The sequence below is a fragment of the Podarcis muralis genome, chromosome 7 (assembly GCF_964188315.1).
Source record: "Podarcis muralis chromosome 7, rPodMur119.hap1.1, whole genome shotgun sequence".
NCBI classification, from domain to species: Eukaryota; Metazoa; Chordata; class Lepidosauria; order Squamata; family Lacertidae; genus Podarcis; species Podarcis muralis.
Genome location: NC_135661.1, coordinates 6,129,410 through 6,152,451, shown reverse-complemented (window position 1 = coordinate 6,152,451; position 23,042 = coordinate 6,129,410). Strand labels below are relative to the sequence as shown.

The window sequence follows — 23,042 nt, the reverse complement described above, 5'->3', positions numbered from 1 at the left end:
CACAACGCAGCAAAGCATTGTGGGATTTCTATGTGCCCGTGCCAATGTGCATTATATACGCGGCCGACAACACCACTTCTGCCCCAGGAGATAAAGACGATTATGACGATGACGATGCAGAGGATAACTTTTGCTTTGCTTGCTATCCAGGATCCAGCCGTGAGCTTTTCCTGCAAGCAAGCTTTGATCCGTGTGTTGAGGCCCAGGAACAAGCGGAGGCACGTGACGCTGCCCTCGTCTCCTCGGAGCAACACCCCGATGGGTAACTAGTACTTGGTTTTTGGCTAACACGGCTGTGCTGGAGGAGTTCCCCTCTTGTGGGGCTTGTGCCATATGAAACCCTAGTTTAAAATCCCCCCACAAGCTGACCCGCAGTCAGAATGTCAGAATTTTGGCACTTGGCGAGATCCCAAGAGAGCAACTTTGCATCCTACAGAGGAGCGTGTGGCTGGGATTGAAGCTTCCTAATTTGTACCTCCTTTCCTACACCTGAAATTCCATTGCACAGGTGGAGAACCTTTTTATGCCCAAGGGCCGCAATCCATTCCAGGCAACCTTATGAGAGCCACATGCCAGTAGCGGGCAGGGCCAGATGCAAAAGTGGTTGGAGCAAAAATGCATTGTATTTTTTGCTCTATAAGACGCACTTTTTCCCTCCTAAAAAGTAAGGGGAAACGTGTGTGCATCTTATGGAGTGAATGCAGGCTGCGCAGCTATCCCAGAAACCAGAACAGCAAGAGGGATCGCTGTGCAGCGCTTCCTCTCGCTGTTCTAGCTTCTGGGATAGTCACACGAAGCCTCTTCAGGGCAGCGGGATGAAGGCCCCCCCTGCTCTGAAGAGGCTTCACACGGCTTTCCCAAAAGCCAGAACAGCGAGACGGATCGCTGCGCAGCAATCCCTCTTGCTGTTCTGGCTTCTGGGATTCAGAATATTTTTCTTCTTCTTTTCCTTCTCCAAAAACTAGGTGCGTCTTATGGTCTGGTGCGTCTTATAGAGCGAAAAATACGGTAAATCATGCATTTGTACAGTAGACTAGTTTCTAAACACACATAGTCCCCTCTCAACCCTCCATCCAGACAAGCAGGGGGGATATTATCAGAGTTCAATCATGCATCTTGTTGTCTTGGTCCCACAGAAACCAGTTTTACAAATTAGTTGACTGATGAATCCCATTGCCTTTCAATAGTACTCAGTCACAAATAGCTTTAATTGGATTGGGGCCAATGTGTTTAAAAGGTAGCAGGTAGAAAGTGGTACGGTCATATGCAGAGGGCCACATTCTGCTCTCCTGGCCTGAGGCTGACATGCATAAGACTGTACTGCCCAGTGGGGGTCGTGGCTATGCAAGAGTGTCAGCTCACTTGGTGGGGGACCCGACTGCACATCCAAGGCCTCCAATCCCGGCTGCAGCACAACGCAGCAAAGCATTGTGGGATTTCTATGTGCCCGTGCCAATGTGCATTATATACGCGGCCGACAACACCACTTCTGCCCCAGGAGATAAAGACGATTATGACGATGACGATGCAGAGGATAAGATGCCGAGCTCTGGGATCCCGAATGGTGAAGACATCCGGCAGGAGAGCCAGGAGCAAAGCGAGGTGGATCACGGGGACTTTGAGATGGTGGTGAGTCTCACCTTCATTTCCAAAAGGGACTTGGTGGGTAGGCAATGTGATTCTGGACTTCAGCTTCCATCATTGATAGCCCCATTGGCTGTGCTGGTCAGGGTGGATGGGAGTCGTGGTCTCATCAACATCTAGAGAGCACTGCCTTGCCAACCCCCTAGACCAGACAGATCGTAGGAGGAGGCAGTGGTCCATCAGGTAAGCACAAAAATTGACCCTCCTTTCGGCTCAGCATCAAAGCTGTGTAGGCAGGGGATCAAGAACCTGTGGCCCCCCAGGGGTTGTTGGACTCCCCGCATTGGCCAGTATAATTCAAGGTCAGGGATTAAGGGAGATGGCAGTCTAGCAGCCCCTGGAGGGCCACAGATGGCTTTCGTCTCTGCAGTAGAACCTCCTACCTTCTCCGTCTCTGCTTTAGCATTTCAACAGGTCACCTGAGTGCATATCATCAGACATTTTGTTGATCTGGTTTTCTTAAAAAGTTAGTTATTCTTTGTTTAAAAAGGGGGTGGACACCAAACAGCCAGTAGACTCTGTGCAAAAAACACTGGCCTTTTAAGGAAAACTGTGTGTCCTGGCTGTACCTTGTAAGATCCTGTGTGTGTGTGTGTGTGTGTGTGTGTGTGTTTGTGTGTGTGTACTTGCCCAACAATTGGGTTCTGGAGGCATTTTGGGTGGGCCTGGCTGCCCTGCCATCTATCTTGAGCTTGCAGGGCAGCAGCTGAAGAAGGTGCAAAAAAGGGTTTTCTTGTGTGTGTTACTTGTGGCTGATTAGCTGCTCTTCCTGTGCAAAGGTCAGAGGGGGCAGGGCTTCTGTTGAGGTAGGTGATTAGCTGTGGGAGGAGCTTATCAGAGCTTGCAGGGCAGCAGCTGAAGAAGGTGCAAAAAAGGGTTTTCTTGTGTGTATTACTTGTGGCTGATTAGCTGCTCTCCCTGTGCAAAGGTCAGAGGGGGCAGCGCGCAGTTTAATCCATCTTTTAGATTTAGGGGAGCTAGTCTCACACATTTGTTGGCGGAGACCTAGGTTTTTTTGGGGGGGAGTTATTTGTCCTGTCTTCACGCTTTTTATGATGGAGGACCGCTGTAGTCCCCCCCAACGACATGTTCTCAAGATGGAGGGTGAGGGAACAGCTGCAGTCGCCTGCGATTCCTGCGCAATGTTTGCCATCTTGCCAAAGGTTGCAGGCAGCTTTACTTGCAGCAATTGCATGTTGATTGCACTCTTACAAGACAAAGTCCAGCAACTGGAGGAACGTGTAGCTATGCTCCAAAGAATTAGAGAGCTAGAGCTCTTCTTGGAAGCAACAGAGCACACCGTCTCCACCAAGGAGGAGACAGGGGACTCCCCTGAGAAGGAGGCTAGTTCACCAACACAGGAGCCAGATATATGGAGAAACGTGACTCAAAGAAGTAGGAGGCCCAGGGTTCGCTCTGATTGTTTAGAAATACACAATCGCTTTGAGGTCCTCTCCCCTAGCATGGAAGACGAAGAGCAGACTCCATTTGAGGATCTCTCCCTCATTACAGTCGATCAGGTATATGAAGACGAGCAGCAAAGTCAGTCCTCAGGGAATGTGCAGGCGACCTTGGAACAGACAGCTCACGGAAGAACCCCGACCAGACCTAAGAGGAGGCGTGTAGTGGTGATAGGGGATTCCCTACTGAGGGGAACAGAAGCAGTGATCTGTGGGCCTGACAAGATGTCTCGGGAAGTGTGCTGTCTCCCTGGGGCTATGATCCAAGATGTAACTGAACGACTGCAAGGAATCATAAAACCCACTGACAAATACCCCTTCCTCTTGGTTCATGTGGGAACCAATGACACTGCAAACAATAGCCTCCAGAGGATCAAAAGAGACTACGAGGCTCTGGGCAGGAAATTGAAGCAATTAAATGCACAAATTGTCATCTCATCTGTCCTCCCAGTTGAACGACGTGGCCCAGGGAGAGAGGGAAAAATAGTGGAAGTGAACAGCTGGCTTCGCAAATGGTGTAAACAGGAACGGTTTGGATTCTTAGATCACGGACTGCAGTTTCTTAAAGATGGACTTCTGGCAAGCGATGGGCTGCACCTCACAGCGGTTGGGAGGAATGTTTTTGCAAAAAATCTCAGAAACCTCATCAGGAGGGCTTTAAACTGACTAATGTGGGGGAGGGAGACAGTGCTCCTGAAGGTAGGAGTCTATCAATTGATGAAGATGATAATCCAAATGTCATAGACCAAATGGAGCAAACAGCACACAGACCTAGTGGTGGGAGGAAAAAATCCTTAAATAAGAGACACGAGGGAATGATTAATGGACTTCAATGTCTGTACACTAATGCGCAAAGCATGGGAAATAAACAAGATGAGCTTGAGCTCTTGGTACAGCAAACTAAATATGACATAATAGGCATCACTGAAACCTGGTGGGATAAGTCCCACGATTGAAATGTAATAATGGAGGGATACAATCTATTTCAGAGAAACAGACCAGACAAGAAAGGAGGAGGAGTGGCGTTATATGTCAGGGATGTGTATACCTGTGAAGAGATCCAAGATTTAGAACCTCAAAGCCAAAGTGAGAGCATTTGGGTCAAAATTAAGGGAGAGAAGAATAACAGAGACCTCATTGTGGGAGTTTACTATAGATGCCCAAGCCAAACGGAGGACATAGATGATGCCTTCCTGGAACAGATGGCCAAGCATGCAAAAGGTAGGGAGATGGTAGTAATGGGGGACTTCAATTACCCAGATATTTGTTGGATGTCAAACTCAGCCAAGAGCATAAGGTCAAACAGATTCCTCACTGGACTTGCAGACAACTTCATTGTCCAGAAAGTGGGAGAAGCAACAAGAGGAACAGCCATTTTAGATCTGGTCCTAACCAATGTTGAGGACCTGGTTAGTGGGGTAGAAGTGGAAGGATCATTAGGCGCGAGTGATCATGCTCTTCTGAAGTTTACTATACAGCGGAAAGGAGCAGCCAAGCATACTAGGACTCAATTTCTTGACTTTAAGAAAGCCGACTTCATAAAACTTAGGGAAGTGCTGGGTGAGATCCCATGGACAGTAATACTAAAAGGAAAGGGAGTTCATGATGGCTGGGAGTTTGTTAAGAGGGAGATAGTAAAAGCACAACTTCAGGCAATACCAATGAGACGGAAACATGGAAGGTGCCTAAAGAAGCCAGGGTGGCTATCTAAAGAACTTTTAACTGAGTTAAGATTAAAAAAGGATGTGTACAAAAAATGGAAAAGGGGGGAAACCACCAAAGAGGAATTCAAACAAATAGTCAGCACGTGTAGACACAAAGTCAGAAAAGCTAAAGCACAGAATGAACTCAGGCTTGCTAGAGAGGTTAAAAGCAACAAAAAAGGCTTTTATGGGTATGTCCGTAGCAAAAGGAAGAACAAAGAAACATTGGGGTCACTCAGAGGAGAAGATGGTGAAATGCAAACAGGGGACACAGAAAGGGCTGAACTCCTCAATGCCTTCTTTGCCTCAGTCTTCTCCGATAAAGAAAACAATGCCCGACCTGAAGAATTTGGAGCAAATGATTCAGCAGAGGAAACACAGCCCAGAATAACTAAGGAGATAGTACAAGAATACTTGGCTAGTTTAGATGAATTCAAGTCTCCAGGGCCAGATGAACTGCATCCAAGAGTATTAAAAGAACTGGCAGATGTGATCTCAGAACTACTGGCAGTCATCTTTGAGAATTCCTGGAGAACAGTCGAAGTCCCGGGAGACTGGAGGAGGGCAAATGTTGTACCTATTTTCAAAAAGGGGAAAAGAGAGGACCCAAATAATTACCGCCCAGTCAGTCTGACATCAATACCAGGGAAGATTCTGGAGCAGATCATTAAGCAAACAGTCTGTGAGCACCTAGAAAGGAATGCTGTGATCACCAATAGTCAGCAAGGATTTCTGAAAAATAAGTCATGTCAGACTAACCTGATCTCGTTTTTTGACAGAATTACAAGCCTGGTAGATGAAGGGAACGCAGTGGATGTAGCCTACCTTGATTTCAGCAAGGCATTTGACAAGGTGCCCCATGATATTCTTGTAAAGAAGCTGGTAAAATGCGGTCTTGACTATGCTACCACTCAGTGGATTTGTAACTGGCTGACTGACTGAACCCAAAGGGTGCTCATCAATGGTTCCTCTTCATCCTGGAGAAGAGTCACTAGTGGGGTGCCACAGGGTTCTGTCTTGGGCCCGGTCTTGTTCAACATCTTTATCAACGACTTGGATGATGGACTCAAGGGCATCCTGATCAAATTTGCAGATGACACCAAACTGGGAGGGGTGGCTAACACCCCAGAGGACAGGATCACACTTCAAAACGACCTTGACAGATTAGAGAACTGGGCCAAAACAAACAAGATGAACTTTAACAGGGAGAAATGTAAAGTATTGCACTTGGGCAAAAAAAATGAAAGGCACAAATACAAGATGGGGGACACCTGGCTTGAGAGCAGTACATGTGAAAAGGATCTAGGAGTCTTGGTTGACCACAAACTTGACATGAGCCAACAGTGTGACGCGGCAGCTAAAAAAGCCAATGCAATTCTAGGCTGCATCAATAGGAGTATAGCATCTAGATCAAGGGAAGTAATAGTGCCACTGTATTCTGCTCTGGTCAGACCTCACCTGGAGTACTGTGTCCAGTTCTGGGCACCACAGTTCAAGAAGGACACTGACAAACTGGAACGTGTCCAGAGGAGGGCAACCAAAATGGTCAAAGGCCTGGAAACGATGCCTTATGAGGAACGGCTAAGGGAGCTGGGCATGTTTAGCCTGGAGAAGAGGAGGTTAAGGGGTGATATGATAGCCATGTTAAAATATATAAAAGGATGTCACATAGAGGAGGGAGAAAGGTTGTTTTCTGCTGCTCCAGAGAAGCGGACACGGAGCAATGGATCCAAACTACAAGAAAGAAGATTCCACCTCAACATTAGGAAGAACTTCCTGACAGTAAGAGCTGTTCGACAGTGGAATTTGCTGCCAAGGAGTGGTGGAGTCTCCTTCTTTGGAGGTCTTTAAGCAGAGGCTTGACAACCATATGTCAGGAGTACTCTGATGGTGTTTCCTGCTTGGCAGGGGGTTGGACTCGATGGCCCTTGTGGTCTCTTCCAACTCTATGATTCTATGATTCTATGATCTGTCTATCTAGCAAAGTGCAGAGGCAGCATACCAGATGCTGTAGACATCTGAAGGACAGCTCTCACGTACAAGAAGCTGGAGCAGACTTACTCCCCCTTGGCTCCAGAAGACAGGATTAAACATAGGACATGCTCAGAATGGGTTGCATCCTGCTAACTACTATTAAACTTAAGCCCATGATGGAAATTAAAGTTTGCTGTGGCCATAAATTCCAGTGGGTCTGATGTGAGTAGACCTAGCATTGGGTACTCTTTTGTGCATCTCATGTGTATTTTCAACAGTAATTAACCAGATGGTTATTTTACAGCTCTGCTTTGTACTGTGCGTTGGGCAGAGGGTGCTATGGCATCAACCCCACTTCTCTTTCTCCCCTAGTCCGAGTCGATGGTGTTGGAGACTGCAGAGAACGTGAACAATGGCAACCCCTCTCCTCTGGAAGCCCTCTTGGCTGGGGCTGAGGGGTTTCCTCCCATGCTGGACATCCCCCCAGATGCCGACGATGAGACGATGGTGGAGCTTGCCATTGCCCTGAGTCTGCAACAAGACCAGCAAGGTGAGAAGCACCTGCGGGGAGGTGGCATGGAGGGAGAGGGTCAGGTTGCCCCCAGTTCAATAAAGCTGTGCTCTGCCTCCACTGTCAGAGGCAGTAACGCTGGACACCAGTTGCTGGGAATCAGAAGTGGGGAGAGCACTGCTATTGTACTCATGTCCTGCTTGTTGGCTTCCCTTTGTGGCATCTGGTTGGCCACTGAGAGCAGGATCCTGGACTAGGTGGGCCACTGGCCTGATTTTGTAAGCTTTCATGTACAGTGGTATCTCGGGTTACATGTGCTTCAGGTTACAGACTCCGCTAACCCAGAAATAGTACCTCAGGTTAAGAACTTTGCTTCAGGATGAGAGCAGAAATCGTGCTCCGGCGGCGCAGCGGCAGCGGGAGGCCCCATTAGCTAAAGTGGTGCTTCAGGTTAAGAACAGTTTCACGTTAAGAACGGACCTCCGGAATGAATTAAGTACTTAACCTGAGGTACCACTGTATGTGGCTTAGGATGTTCTCAGTCTGGTTTTGTACTTTTAATATTGAAATTTGTTTTATACTTAATTGTGGATTGCTGCTAGCCCCTTTTTTTTAATCCGTGGGAAGAATTATAAATTTAATTAACCTAGGTAAAGTAAAGGGACCCCTGACCATTAGGTCCAGTCGTGACCGACTCTGGGGTTGCAGCGCTCATCTCGCTTTATTGGCTGAGGGAGTCGGTGTATAGCTTCCGGGTCATGTGGCCAGCAGGACTAAGCCGCATCTGGAGAACCAGAGCAGCGCACAGAAATGCCATTAACCCTTCCACCAGAGTGGTACCTGTTTATCTACTTGCACTTTGACGTGCTTTTGAACTGCTAGGTTGGCAGGAGCAGGGACCGAGTCACTTCCGAATTTGCTGCTTGATGAAGGGTTATTTGGAGGTGACATTTGGTGAGAGCAGCATTCTTCCTCGAGGCCAAAGCATTTTCACTTGCTGTGTGAATGAAAGCACATCTCTGGGCGTTTGCTTTTCTGGGGATAAGGATCTCCACCTTTTCAGAGGCATTTTTCTTCCTTCCCTCGCATAGGGAGCAGCAGCAGTGCACTTGGACTGCAGAGCCTGGGGCTGTCCGGCCAAGCCCCCAGCTCTTCATCTCTCGACGCCGGGACCCTTTCGGACACGACAGCATCAGGTAACTGTTCACAGTGTAAAACCCCAAATGATACCTCCTGTTTCAGAGCGCAGGCAATACCGCTTGGAATTCCGTATGTGCCTTTTAGCAGCTGGGGTTGTGTAGATATGCAGTAGCCTTATATCAAGTCAGACCATCTTCCCATCTAGCCTGGAATTGCCTGCTCTTACAGGCAGCTACTCTCTGGGGTCTTTGGCAGAGAAGAGTCTTTCCTGGTACCTGATAACCGGGGATTGACCTTCTGCCTGCACAGCAGATGCCTTTGCCTCAGAGTTACAGCCCCTGCGCGTGTATCTATACACTTGTATAAAAAATAATAAATATCTTAATAATATGCTAATTGATCAGTGAAGACCACTTTTTGAAAGCCGTTTTTAAAAATCCAATTGATTATTCTGCAGCCATAATGATTGAAATCTACTAAGAGCTTTAAAAACCCTTATCACAACCTTTTGTGTTGGAGTTGCTCAAAGACAGTGTTTTTACTTGTAACAGCCCTCCTTACTCTCTTAGCTCCAGCTTCTGACGACGAAGGCAGCACGGCAGCAACAGACGGGTCTACCTTGCGGACCTCCCCGGCTGACCACGGTGGCAGCGTGGGTTCCGAGAGCGGCGGCAGCGCGGTGGATTCGGTGGCTGGAGAGCACAGTGGTAATGCCCACGATTAACTTGGCTTGGGCCCTGCCCCTCCCTTCACCTGGCAGCACATGTTGGAATAATGTTAGGAACCCGGGAAGCTGTCCTAGCACTGAGTCAGAGCATTGTTCCATCTTCCATTTAGTTTTGTCGGCACTGACTGGCAGTGGCCCTCCAAGGTTTGGGGCAGGGCGCCTCTCTCAGCCCTATCTGGAGATGGCAGTGGGGATTGAGGTAAAGGTAAAGTGTCCCCTGACCATTAGGTCCAGTCATGGCCGACTCTGGGGTTGCGGCGCTCATCTCGCTTTATTGGCCGAGGGAACCAGCGTACAGCTTCCAGGTCATGTGGCCAGCATGACTAAGCCGCTTCTGGCGAACCAGAGCAGCGCACGGAAACGCTGTTTACCTTCCCGCCGGAGCGGTACCTATTTATCTACTTGCACTTTGAAGTGCTTTCGAACTGCTAGGTTGGCAGGAGCAGGGACCGAGCAATGGGAGCTCACCCCGTCGCGGGGATTCGAACCGCCAACCTTCTGATCTGCAAGTCCTAGGCTCTGTGGTTTTACCCACAGTGCCACGCGCTTCCCCATTGAGGATTGAACCCGCATGCAAAGCAGATTCTCTTCCACTGAGCTAGGGGCCATTCCCCGATGGAATCCCTGTGTTAGATAGAGTGCTTTCCTGGCCCATTTTGAATGTGTTTACTTCATTTTAGAATTTTAATACTTTTAACTAGAGGTGTTTTGTTTTTGAAAAAATTGAATGTTCTGTTGTCAGCTGCTCTGGGACCTTGTGATGAAGGGCAGGTGAGGCATAAATAAAAAAGCAACAGCTCTGCTGGATTGATCGCCCAGTCCAGCATCGTGTAACCAAAATGCCACTGGGCTGTTCACTGGGGCAGCCTATCATACCCTCTTAAAGGAGTTGCACTGGCTGCCAGTCACCTGCCACCTTTGAAGCTTAGCTATTAACCTGTAACAGCCTTTGGCCAACCTGGTTCCATCTTTAAATGTTTTGCACTACAACTCCCATCAGCCCCATCAGGGGACCAGGTTGGCCAGAGTCTCACCTGTAAAGCTGTTAAGCAGCTTGGGCGTAGGCTCCCTCAAGGAGCCCCTTTTCTCCCTGTTACCCAGCAAAGGAAGCCCTACTTTTCTGGAAGTTCTGTCAGTGGCCACTAGGGGGAGGACCTTTTCTTGCAGTGGTGCCTATACTGTGAAGCTGCCTCCTCTCTCAGCCTCCTATGAACATGAACAACATTGAAGCATCTCTTAAAAAACACTTCAGTTCTTTGCTGGTAGTGGATCTTGGTGTGTGCCGCCCCCAACCCCCCCAACCCCCCCGATTTTAACTCTGCCCTAGTGTTTCCAGTTGCCTTATCTTCCTGTGTGCGAAAGCTTCAGTACATATCTGGTAATATTCTTGTGCTCCAGCCTTCAGACGGGAAGCAAGAAACAATGGGCTGTGCCCAACATTAGCCCCAAGCAGAGCAGATCCTTTGAAGTGAACAGACGCAACTAACTTAGGCCCTCAGTAGACTTTCTCTATGTCTTTGGGTGCAACCCCTTTTTGCTGAATTGGAACACTGTACAAAGTCAGAGCTTGAGTCCCAGGGTACCAGGCAGGGAGTCCTTCCCAGCCCTCCCTGGAGATGCTGCCAGGGACTGAACCTGGGCCCTTCTGCATGCAGAAAAGGCGCTCTGCTGCTGAGCTGCGCCGCTCCCCCCAGCAAATGTATGTATCCCGGTGTTTGGGGTCCCGGGAGTGCTTATTACTTCTCCCCCTTGCCCTGCTCCTCTCTTTCCAGTGTCCGGCCGCAGCAGCGCCTACGGAGACACGACCGCCGAGGGCCACCCTGCTGGGCCAGGGAGCGTCAGCTCCAGCACGGGCGCCATCAGCACCACCACCGGGCAGCAGGAGGGCGAAGGGTCCGAAGGGGAAGGAGAAGGAGAGGCGGAAGGAGACGTCCACGCCAGCAACAGGTAAGGCCTCCCTCCTTTCTGGCGTATGGGGGAGTCTTGGGTTTCTGAGGCTAGAATGGAACACCCTGTCCTCACCCTGCTCCACATTTTGAGGCCTCTCTTCTCCCCACCCCCCCCCCCACCCCTGGCAGCGCATGCCGTTAAATAGATCCCTGCCAGATGAACCCGCCATTAACCTAGAAACTGTTGCGAGATGCAAATGAGAGTCGATTCAGAAGCTGCAAGTGATGTGAGCCAAAGGAAGTCTTGTATGTGTAGCGGGGAACCAGATCATCAGCTGGTCAGACTGGGAAGTGGTCTCTCCCTCTCCCAAATGATGGAAACTGGCTCAGCAGCCCTTTAGAGATTGGTGGCGCCCACCCATTTTCCATGGTCGTTGACTGTGCTGCCCGTAGAGCTGATAAGGAGGCCGTCAGGTTGGGAAAGGCCTGTCCCAAAGCCCAGTGACGTCCTTCCTCCCAGCTGCAGCAGCACCTGGCATGCAAGAAAGCCATGCTTCCCTCCCATTTTTATGCGGGGAATGGGATACTTGTGGTCCCAGTGAGCTTCCAGGATAAACGTTGCAAGACTGCAGTGTCCAATCAGGGAGGCTCCCAAGGATTTGTGGGAAGTGGTGGCGGCAGCTCAGGATGCTGCCATTTTGTTTTTATGGCCCGTGTCCTTCTGCAAGAAGCCGCCTCACCACCGCCTTTCTGGGAAAAGTTGTTGATGTGGGCAGTGAACCAGTTCCTGGTTTGTTTCTCACTAGTTTGCTGCTTTTTTTGGGGGGGGTGTGTTACATTTGGCTCTTTGCCGGCATGTGAATACTGCACTCGTACTGCATTGCTCTTATTTGGAGCAGGCTGATTTAAATCAGGGTTTCCCACGCTTGGATCTCCAGCTGTTTTTGGACTACAGTTCCCATCATCCCTGACCACTGGTCCTCCCTAGTCATAGAACAGCTGGAGCCCCACGTTTGGGAAACCCTGATTTAAATGAATGAACGTGACTTGAGTCCTTCCACTTCATTGGGTCCACCCTTGAGTTAAAACTGAGATGGCTACAACCCTGTGGGATATTGCTTGGCCACACCTGCTGCTCTCAAATGCCTTCTCCTCTCCCCCTCTGATGTTCAGGCTGCACATGGTCCGTCTGATGCTGCTGGAGAGGCTGCTGCAGACCCTTCCCCAGCTGAGGAACGTGGGCGGGGTCCGTGCCATCCCTTACATGCAGGTAACGTACAAAGCAGTCTCCCTCCTCGCTGTTTGGATGAGAGCCATTGCTTAGGAATCTTCGCCATATTCCCTGGGTGGGGAACATCAGGCCCAGGGGTGAAATGTGGCCCTCCAAGACTCTCTGTGTGCCCCTGGGAGGCGACACAGAGGCCCTGCCTTGAACCCTCCTGGGATGTGCTTGCCTGGCTGGAAATGTGTCTTTGGACTTCAATCATGCCTCTTGTTTGCCTGGATGGGAAGATTAGAGAGGGGGTGAGAGCATATAGAAGCCTAGCCTATTATAGTCATTGCTGTGTCTGCTCTTGCCTCTGGCCCTGCCCAGCATGTGTCCCTTAGAAGCTTTCCCAGAACTGAGTACCCCTGGCCTAGAACCTGGAGTGTCCCGTCATCTGCCAGGGGCCAGAAGGGGCTGCCCCCCCCCCCTTAATACAATACAACAATGCTTCCTTAGGGATACTGTAGTTTTCTCTGGTTACAGCTGGCTGCCGGAGTTGCTTTACTGTGTTGCTTGAAATGGAAAGTACAGGTGAATTACATCTTTAACAGCCATTTTGAAACTGTGGTCTGTTCCAACTCCATTTGTAAATGCTGGCTTGTCGCTCACTACACAGCTAGTGTTAGATGCCACACTGCACTATGGTTAGCTCCGGGAAGGGAGAGAAAGGATTTGCAGAGGATGGGGTGGGGGACAAACCACAGCTGCGAGTTGGCAGCATCGCTGTCTGTCTGAGCTTCTCAGCAGCTGTCCAGTGTGGACACCCAGTTTGTGTACTCCCAAGGAATGTTAATAGCGGAAGAACCTCTGTCCCGGATGCCCGCGAGGTCCCCCTTCTTTGTGCCTTATGAGCTTCTTTGTGCCCAGGTGATCCTGATGCTTACGACAGACCTGGACGGCGACGACGAGAAGGACAAGGGTGCCCTGGATAACCTCCTTGCCCAGCTCATCGCAGAACTGTGCATGGATAAAAAGGTACAGGGAGCTGAGTTGCCCTCCTCTCCCTCTCCTGATCTCCTTTCGGCCAGGAGGAAAGGAATATTGGGTTACTTCTTCTACTTCTGGTCAAAGCAGGAAGACAGATGCTTTAGGAATTAGGCTTTTGCCCCCATGAGCCTCTCTTTGCTGCCTTTCTTTGAACACAGCTGCAATCGCCTTAGGCTTTGCTGCCCTATTATCTTACCAGTAGTGAGTTTTGGTATTGGTTTTTCTTCACAGCTGATGGGAGTGGAAGTCCAAAATATCAGGAGGTGTGAAGGCTTGTATAAAGTGGGACTGGGCTTCCCTCCCAGCAGCAGCACCACTTTCATCGGCAGGCGGTCCCAAGCAGAGTATTATGGCAACGTGGTGGGGTTTTTTTTTGGGGGGGGGGGTTGCCAAGCAACCTCCCGCCCAGCCATCTCCTCCCTTCCCTTGAAGCTTTTAAAAACACAGACAGCACAAAGCAGGCTTGACAACCTGAGTCGCCCATGCCTGGCTTCTTTGGGTGGTGTTGGAGGCCGGCTGGTTTTGGCCCATGGGGCAGGGTGCCTAACTACTGGGAGATCCAGTTACAGATGGGTAGCCGTGTTGGTCTGCCATAGTCAAAACAAAAAAAATTCCTTCCAGTAGCACCTTAAAGACCAACTAAGTTAGTTCTTGGTATGAGCTTTCGTGTGCATGCACACTTCTTCAGATACTTCTTCAGGTATCTGAAGAAGTGTGCATGCACACGAAAGCTCATACCAAGAACTAACTTAGTTGGTCTTTAAGGTGCTACTGGAAGGAATTTTTACTGGGAGATCTTTTGCTTTGCAGCCATAAAGCTGGGATTTATTTGAAGACCCCCCCCCCCACTTCCTCCCCCCCCCCCAAACCCCATTGATGTAAGACGGTCACCTCTTTCTGAGCCGCACAGTAGCCCCTCCACCAGTGAAACCATTTCAGGCCACTGACTGCATGGGCCACCACCAGCGCAGGGCAGTATCAAGTGAGCCTCTTTGCAGTGGAGGTGTGCATGTTGTGGACACAAGGCAGGACGTGAACCGCCCTGATAATTTATGTGAACCGGGCTCCGCTAGGGGCGCCTTGGAAGATGGCCGACAATACCATCTCTCCTGCTCACACGAGGTAATTAAGGGGCTGAGATGGGAGTAAATCAGCCTCCCATATTTCTTCTCGGTAGAAGGGAAGATGCAGCCTCGTCCGCGGTTGCCCATAAATCACCCCCGAGTTCGAAAGACGGAGGACACAAGGCAGGATGTGAACCGCTCTGATAATTTATGTGAACCAACCTGAGACTTTTGGGTAGAGAAATTAAATAAATAATAATAATAATAGATAATAATGTGTATGGGACCGTCAGCCTTTGGACCAAGTTGGCCACCCCCAAATTGATGACTGGCAAGCTGCCTTATACTGAGTCAGAACGTTGGCTCATGCAGCTCAGTATTGTCTACACTGACTGGCAGCAGCCCTCCAGGGTTTTGGGCAGGAGGCATTCCCAGCCCTACCTGGAGATGCTGCTGGGCATTGAACCTGGCACATTCAGCCTGCAAAGCAGATGCTCTTTGCCCCAAATCGTGGGGCAGTTTGAGGCTTTCTGCATAATCTGTTTTATTTCACCGTGCAGTTCTTGAGATTTGGGCTGGAGGGGGTGGGCTTGAGGTCTACTCCTATGCAGCTTCAGAGGCAACCAGTTCCTCTCACCTTCTCCCTTCCCCACCCTTCCCAGGACGTCTCCAAGAAAAACGAGCGCACCGCCCTGAACGAAGTCCACCTGGTGATCATGCGGCTGCTGAGCGTCTTCATGTCGCGAACGAAGTCAGGGTCCAAATCTTCCATTTGCGAGGTACCAAAATCCCTTCCGCAGTTCTGGTCTTGCAAAAGACTTTCTTACGTGAGGTTGGTAGAGGGAGAATGTCTGCGTGTGGCTGATAGAACGGCCGGACCACCTCCGGAGAGCAGCTCCCAAGCTCCCTTTTGCCCTTGAAACCCCAGTTGGCAAAGAAGTGGTTAAAAGTGGGGATGGGGGACAGGGATTTGCAGATGTGATTATAGGGGAGCAGAGATGTTGCAGCACCAACGTTTCAAAGTCGCTAAGAGGATTCCATCCCTGTTTTGGTGCAGTAATAAGGCTTTTTTTCCCTTTTTTTCTGAAAAAGAGGGGGGAAAGCTGGGGGGCTTGGTGGGGGGAGAGCCGGCAAGCGTGCAGGCAGAGGGAAGAAGATTAATAACAAAAGCGTAGAGGTTAAAAACGGAGACCGAAGTGCGTCGGATTTTAATGAGCTTATGAGCTGTGGGGTTTGTTTGGATTTAACCAGAGTTTCTGTAATGGTTTTATTTACACTTGCGTTTTCGCCGGTCCTTGTTTTGCCTGTGGTTCATCTGACCCAACAAAAAGAGGTGGGCTATATATATCTATTTAGTGCAGAAGTTTGCTGTTTAAGGACACGGGTGCAAGAGATTTCCCTTCTGCATACGGGAGGCTAAAACTCTCCTCGTCGAGGCCTTTACCTTCCTCCCACAACTGGCCAGATTCCAGAGAAATGGATCGGAATTCCAACTTCTTAAAAAAAAAAAGGAAATTGTATGTGTGTGTGTCTGAGAAGTATCTCGCTCCTCCTCCTAATCCTCAGCTCATTGCCCTCTGGCATGTGTGTCGAGGGGAGATTAGACTTAAGAACTGATTGCCTTTTTTTTTTTTTTGTCCTCTCCTCCTCTCCCCCCCCATCCCTTTTGCTAAGCACTTGTTCAAAAGACCCCCCCCGCCTCTCTCCATAAACACATCATCAATTGATGCTTTCTTTAAGAAATGATATCAATAAATCACACCACCGAAACTTGAAATCCAGCTGTCAAGTCCTCAGCAGCTATGAAAGGAAGCCCCAGGTGTCTCCTGACCTTCTTCCTTTCGAGCGATCCTAAGCCCCCATCCTAAGCCTGCTGAAATGAGTCTTCTGAAGCAGATGTATCTCTGTACTGGCAACCATCTGGTCTCTAACAATTTTCTGGATCATCCAACATTTACTTTGTCCTAGTTTCCATTGTTTCTACCCTACAACTTACTCGATTGTTGCTGTTTTTAACAAAGATAGTACTTTCTGCCCAACTCCTCTTCACTTCAGCCCGCTCTGAGCTATGGCCCTTGTGGGGAAAGGGTGGTCAGCCCAGACCAGGGGACCCTTCCTAGACTTTGCTGGGTTCCCGTCATCCCTGACCATTGGCCGTGCTTGCTGCTCGGGCTTCTGGGAGTTGTAGCCCAGCAGATTCCGAAGGGGAACCCCATTAGGGTTTCGATGCATTCCTCAAGATCACCCTCACTTGGGAAGAAACAGTGATCTGCCAGGAACGATACCCCTGTTGGGAAGCTATCTGTGATCCGATCCCTCTTTTGGAAAGGGCTGTAGCTCAGTGGTGGAGCATCTGCCTTGCATGCAGAAGGTCCCACGTTCAAGCCTCGGCATCCCAAGGTAGGGCCAGCAGAGAACCCTGGAGAGCCACTGCCAGTCAGTGAAGGCATGTCTTCAGTATAAAGGCAACTTCCTAAATTCCTAAGAATTCCTAAATTCCTAGGGAGCTGCTTTGTATGGAGTCAGGTCCTTGATCCATGCAGCCCAGCATGGTCTACACCAGGGGTCAGCAACCTTTTTCAGCCATGGGCCGGTCCACCGTCCCCCAGACCATGTGGTGGGCTGGACTATATGTTGAAAAAAAAGTATGAACAAATTCCTATGCCCCACAAATAACCCAGAGATGCATTTTAAATAAAAGCACACATTCTACTCATGTAAAAACATGCTGATTCCCGGACCGTCCGCGGTCCGAAATGAGAAGATGATTGAGCCGCATCTGGCCCCTGGGCCTTAGGTTACCTACCCCTGGTCTACACTGACTGGCAGAGGCTCTCCAAAATTTCAGGCAGAGAGGACATTCCTGGCCCTGCCTGGAGATGTTGGCAATTAAAGCTGGGATCTCAGTGGGCTGTATTACTGAGTTGCGGCCAGCTGTCAGTAATCAGACTCCTAAAGTGGGCTCACTCAACCCCAGATTTGTCACTCAGGTCTGCAAATATCTACAAGGAAATAAGCTGTGAGGACTCAACTTTCTCTCTTTCTCTCTCTCTCTCCTCTCAGTCCTCTTCCCTGATCTCCAGTGCCACCGCAGCCGCCCTGCTGAGCTCTGGCGCAGTGGACTACTGCCTGCATGTCTTGAAATCCCTCCTGGAATACTGGAAGAACCAACAGAATGACGAGGAGCCTGTGGCCACCAGCCAGCTGCTGAAACCTCACACCACCTCCTCCCCACCAGACATGAGCCCCTTTTTCCTGCGCCAGTATGTCAAGGTGAGTTGCGGATCAAACTGGTGTGGGTCCGGCACCAGCAGCCACTGCAGATTGGGCACATCTGTCCAATCCTGTCCCATTTCCACAGGGGAGCAGATTAAAGTCTTAACCGTGTTCCTGGGCAGATTTCCCCCCAAGGATAATTCTGGGGAATTCCACCCCCCACCTAAAAAAAAAACACCAGGCAGAAAAATGGAAATCAAATACAGTGGTACCTTGGGTTACATACGCTTCAGGTTACAGAATCCGCTAAACCTTGGGTTAAGAACTTTGCTTCAGGATAAGAACAGAAATTGTGCTCCGGCGGCATGGCAGCTGCAGGAGGCCCCATTAGCTAAAGTGGTGCTTCAGGTTAAGAACAGTTTCAGGTTAAGAACAGATCTCCAGAACGAATTAAGTTCTTAACCCGAGGTACCACTGTAACTTACATCTTCAAACCGACACCCTTTTATTTTATTTTTTTGTAACTGTTGCAACACTGTCAGTTGTACAGAAGTGGAAAGACGTACAATGACTGAATAGGTATTTACAGTGTAAAATATACAAAAGCTGTTCGCTCGATGCTGCGGGCCCAAACCTGTTGAGCTCCCTCCCAACTGAGATTTCACACACAGATGTGTTGAAAACCTGACTAAGACCTTCTTATTGGTGTTCAGAGTCCTAAGGAAGTGTGGGGAGCATATCACCTGCAGTCCCCGGCCTTGTCCCATCATCCCCCCCTTCTCTCTCTCTCTCTCTCACACACACACACACACACACACTGAATGGGTGTGGCATGGTCTTAAGGTGAGCTCTGAAGGGGGAGGCTTATTTCCAATAACTGACTGGCGAGGGCCCCTCCTGGCTCCTGGCAGCCCTTGTGAACGACATGGATTTGCCAGCTTAGTTCCTCGGCCACTGCAGCCGCCGTGGTGCCTTCTTTTATACTCAGCGCCTGGTGGTGGAGCTTTAGTTTTTTATTTCCTGCCCCAGCAAAGCATAATGGAATAAGCCGCATTAAACGTTAGGGTGCTCTTTGCTGGAAGAATAGAAGCTGTTGGGATTCTGAAGGCCTGTGGTGATGGTTGGTGCAGTTTTAAGCTCTTGCCTTTTCTTTCCTTTCTCTCAAAGGGGACCTGCTGTTTTCACATTACTCTTGTCAGTCAAGAGGTGTTCTTTTCTTTTAAAAAAAAAAATTAGCCGGAGAAAGAGGCTGTGCTAAGGATTGGGGAGGATATAACATGCAACAGCTCTCTTGATTACCCAGCGATGCCACGTTGAACACAGTTTAGAACTCTGATCCGCAGAGGTGGGCAGCAGATGTAAAACGAAGGGGTGGCTTCCTCCAGCTAACAGCTTTAGTTCTGCCTCGAGAGATCTCTCTCCATTACCCATAATCGGACGAAAATATTATAAGGAAGGGAGAGTTGTGTACTCTCCCCCCCAGCTCCCAGCTTGGGTACTTGACGTCTTGCAGCTAGATTCTAGATTTGCTGTAGCTTCTTCTCAGGAGGTTCCAACCAGCTGGTGAAGGATGTCAAGCAATTGTTTATTTGAAAGCAAGTGATGGGGGGCAAAGTATCTATGCTCTGCCTCCATAATAATAATAATAATAATTTATTATTTGTACCCCGCCCATCTGTCTGGGTTTCCCCAGCCACTCTGGGCAGCTTCCAACAAAGATTAAAATACATTAAAATGTCACACATTAAAAACTTCCCTGAACAGATGTCTTCTAAATGTCAGGTAGCTGTTTCTCTCTTTGACATCTGGTGGGAGGGTGTTCCACAGGGCGGGCGCCGCTACCTAGAAGGCCCTCTGCCTGGTTCCCTGTAGCTTTGCTTCTTGCAATGAAGGAACCGCCAGAAGGCCCTTGAAGCTGGACCTCAGCGTCCGGGCAGAACGATGGGGGAGGAGACGCTCCTTCAGGTGTACTGGGCCGAGGCCATTTCGGGCTTTCAAGGTCAACACCAACACTTTGAATTGTGCTCAGAAACATACTGGGAGCCAATGTAGGTCTTTCAAGACCAGTGTTACGTGGTCTGGGCGGCCGCTCCCAGTCACCAGTCTCATCAGAGACAGTAATGCTTCTGAGTAACAGTTGCTGGAAACTACTGCAGGGGAGAGCGCTTGAGCTCGGGTCCTGCTTGTGATGACCATCAACTGCATGACTTTAAAAGAGGATTATGCGAGTTCACGAAGGAGGGCAAGGCTACCTGCAGCTACTACCTACAGTGGCTACATTTTACCTCCACTGTCAGAGGCATCATGCCAGTTGCTGAAAATCACAGGAGAGGGGAGAGCTCTTGTGCTCAGGTCCTGCTTGCAGGCTTCCCAAGCCCACAGGCATCTGGCTGGCTACTGTAAGTAGAGGATGCTGGGCTAGACGAGCCATTGGCCTCTGGGGCTTGTCAATCAGAAGGTTGGTGGTTCGAATCCCTGTGATGGGGTGAGCTCCCATTGCTCGGTCCCAGCTCCTACCAACCTAGCAGTTCGAAATCATGCCAGTGCAAGTATATAAATAGGTACCACTGTGGCAGGAAGCTCAACGGCGTTTCCACGCACTCTGGATTTGGTCACGGTGTCCCGTTGTGCCAGAAGCGGTCTAGTCCTGCAGGCCCCATGACCCGGAAAGCTGTATGTGGACAAGCGCCGGCTCCTCGGCCTGAAAGCGAGATGAGCGCCGCAACCCCATAGTCGCCTTTGAGTGGACTTAACCGTCCAGGGGTCCTTGATCTTTTTTACCTTTACCAGCAGGGCTCTTCCTTTGTTCTTACCAGTGCTTGGCTTTTGATTTTGATTAAAGTTTCCAGACCTTTTCCGTTGGTTGTGGCTTTTGGACGTGCATCACAAGTGGACCAAAATTCAACCAAGTGGGCTTTGTCAAAACTAACAGTGCTTCCGTGATTCACAGAAGCAGAAACGGGTTCACAAGCAGTGTGCATTATAAAGCCAGAAATCGATATGTGCTTACATATCCAAGAGGTCACCTTTCAGTGCCGGCACCAGCACCTGCTATCCCTGGGCAGCTGCAGATGCCCCCTGCAGATGGTCTGGCTTGGTACAAGGCAACTTCCCAGGTTGGTTGGAGGAGACAGTATTACACTAAACGCATAGCTGTCAGCTTACAGATTTGAAAATAAGGGATCGGCAGCCAAAATAAGGGATTTTAGTCAACCAGCTGAAATACAAAGTTAAAAGGAACCAGATAATTTGGGAGAGCAGCACCGGTTTTTAGCCCTTCATTTCCAGAGGTTTCTGCTCAAGACACCAGCTGATGAAACACTGCAATTAAATAACTACAAGCAGCCACCACTTTTCGCACAAAACAAAGTCCAAGCCACGAAGATGCTGCTGCAGTTCTGTATCTTTTCTCTCGTGATCCATCTGCAGCTCTCAGTTCCATCAGGCGGGGCGGGAGGAAGGGTGGGGGGAATAGCGCCCAAAGTAAACTCGCAGATCAGACCACCTATGCTAGTCTACCACTACAAATCTATGGGAGAAGTGCTTGCGGTCCTTCCTCTGCTTTCCCCCTCTATGGTTAGCCCTTAGAACACCTGCCCGCGCCTCCGCCGCCGCCTCCTCTCTCTGAACTGCTTTCTCTATGGTTACCCTCGCTCTCCTCCCAAGGCTCCTCAGTCCCGGCGGGGAGGGGCTCCTGGGGGCCGAGGCTGGTGAGAGGAGGCCGGAGGGGGGCGGGCTGGGCATCCAAGCAACACTGTTGGAGCCTCCCTCCTCCCTGGCCGGCAGGGAGTGAGGGAGAAGAGCTGCTTCCTTTGAAACCCGGGAAATTTAAGGGACATCATCAATAAGGGACAGCAGCGGGACACGGCACTGGGATAAGGGAGTTTCCTGCCAAATAAGGGACACTTGACAGCTATGCTAAGCGGCATGTGGCAGCTTCATAAATTAACTTCTGTTCCAAACGTTTCTCCCTTTCAGGGCCACGCCGCTGACGTCTTCGAAGCTTACACCCAACTCTTGACGGAGATGGTGCTGCGGTTGCCGTACCAAATCAAGAAGATCGCTGACACCAACTCCCGCATCCCGCCACCGGTCTTTGACCATTCCTGGTTCTACTTCCTCTCGGAGGTAGGTCCGCTTGAGATTGCAGGCCTGAGGTTGAATCCTTGACGGAGGAAGCAGCCTTGAATCTTCATCTTCTGAGAACCACCTCCCAGCTACCCTTAGGATGCTGTCTCTTACCCTGGCGTGTCCTCCTCATGTTGAGAGAGGTCATGTTTTGTAGCCTTATTGGAGTTCACCGATTGGGTCTGCGTTGCTCCCGGACAGGAGGAAGGAAGTCAAATGACACCGAGGGTTGGTTCAGAGAAAGAGTTCTTTATTTCTGCTCTCCGGAACGGCAGAAAGGCACTTGTGTGGTCAGTCCACAGCAAGTCCAAAGAAATGAGAGATTCATGCAGTATATATATCCTCTTCCCCCTTCCCCAGGAATCCAACCACGTCAGCTTATACATGCAGGTTGACATCACATATGTTCCTGCTCCGGTATTCTTAACCATAAAAGGGTATTCCTTCCTGTACTTCTGACCATAAAAGGATATTCCTGTTCCTACTCTTATCTTGGAGCAAGAGGTCGCCAACTCCAAGAACACACTCTGGCGCTGTTCCCGGACTAGGTCTGTGCGTCAGGACGTAAGATAAGACCTAGACATGTCGTCCCTACTCCACTGAAACAGCCAAGGTCATCCTTGCTGTCACGAACTGATAAAGGAGAGGGCTCTGAGCACTTGTTTATACAGCTGGGTTTTTGTTTATACATTGACTCAGAGCTCAAGTTAATGGAATTTAGCTAAGGAAAAATAGGGATTTTGGGGCCCGTTTCAAACTGCCTGCACAGTCAGTTTTGGGTTTGGGAAACCCATTCCTTCAGTTTGAGCCGGTGATCTGGAATGCAGACAGGTGCAAAAAGGGTTTCAGAAACCAAGTCCATTTCTGCTAGAAGATGCTGAGCTACAACTCAGATCAGCCCTCTCTGATCATGATGGCTCTGAGTGGAGCTGATGGGAGTTGGGAGTCCAGGAAGTGTTGTGGACCAGGCTGGAGAAAGTCTGGTCTTTGTTTATATGCTAAAAGCAGGGCTTGACTTCACTAAACATGATCCTCCTTTGAAGAAGTGAGTGCAGGTGCAGGTGTGGTGGGGTAGATTGGTGAGAGCAGGTTGTGTAAGAGAGCCTGCGTTGTGATGGTTAAGAATGTCTGACTAGAACCCGAGAGACCAGGATTCAAATCTCCAGTCGGGCATCAAGCTCCCTTTGGGCCATTCTAACCTACCTCTGCTGATAGTGATAAATGGAGAGAAGGGAACCATGGACACCACCTGATTTCATATATATTAATTTCATGAAATATATATGTTGCTTGATTGTAAAAGCTTCAAAAGTAGTTTTTAAAAAGTTTCTT

The 23,042-nt window shown here is 49.6% G+C and overlaps 1 protein-coding gene across 8 annotated transcripts in view; it reads left to right on the top strand.

The window, feature by feature from the left end:
• UBR4 (ubiquitin protein ligase E3 component n-recognin 4) overlaps window positions 1–23,042 on the top strand; it is a 164,504-nt gene that overhangs the window by 71,864 nt on the left and 69,598 nt on the right. For 6 of the 8 annotated variants that reach the window (XM_028741577.2, XM_028741585.2, XM_028741584.2 and 3 more), the window contains 11 exons: window positions 151–262; window positions 1,499–1,629; window positions 7,154–7,331; window positions 8,384–8,488; window positions 9,002–9,139; window positions 10,932–11,106; window positions 12,222–12,318; window positions 13,183–13,290; window positions 15,029–15,145; window positions 17,430–17,639; window positions 21,561–21,710. In XM_028741577.2, the coding sequence (XP_028597410.2) occupies window positions 151–262; window positions 1,499–1,629; window positions 7,154–7,331; window positions 8,384–8,488; window positions 9,002–9,139; window positions 10,932–11,106; window positions 12,222–12,318; window positions 13,183–13,290; window positions 15,029–15,145; window positions 17,430–17,639; window positions 21,561–21,710 (1,521 nt within the window). The remainder of the gene's footprint in view (window positions 1–150; window positions 263–1,498; window positions 1,630–7,153; window positions 7,332–8,383; window positions 8,489–9,001; window positions 9,140–10,931; window positions 11,107–12,221; window positions 12,319–13,182; window positions 13,291–15,028; window positions 15,146–17,429; window positions 17,640–21,560; window positions 21,711–23,042) is intronic. The other 2 variants (XM_028741579.2, XM_028741578.2) reach the window with 2 other exon arrangements.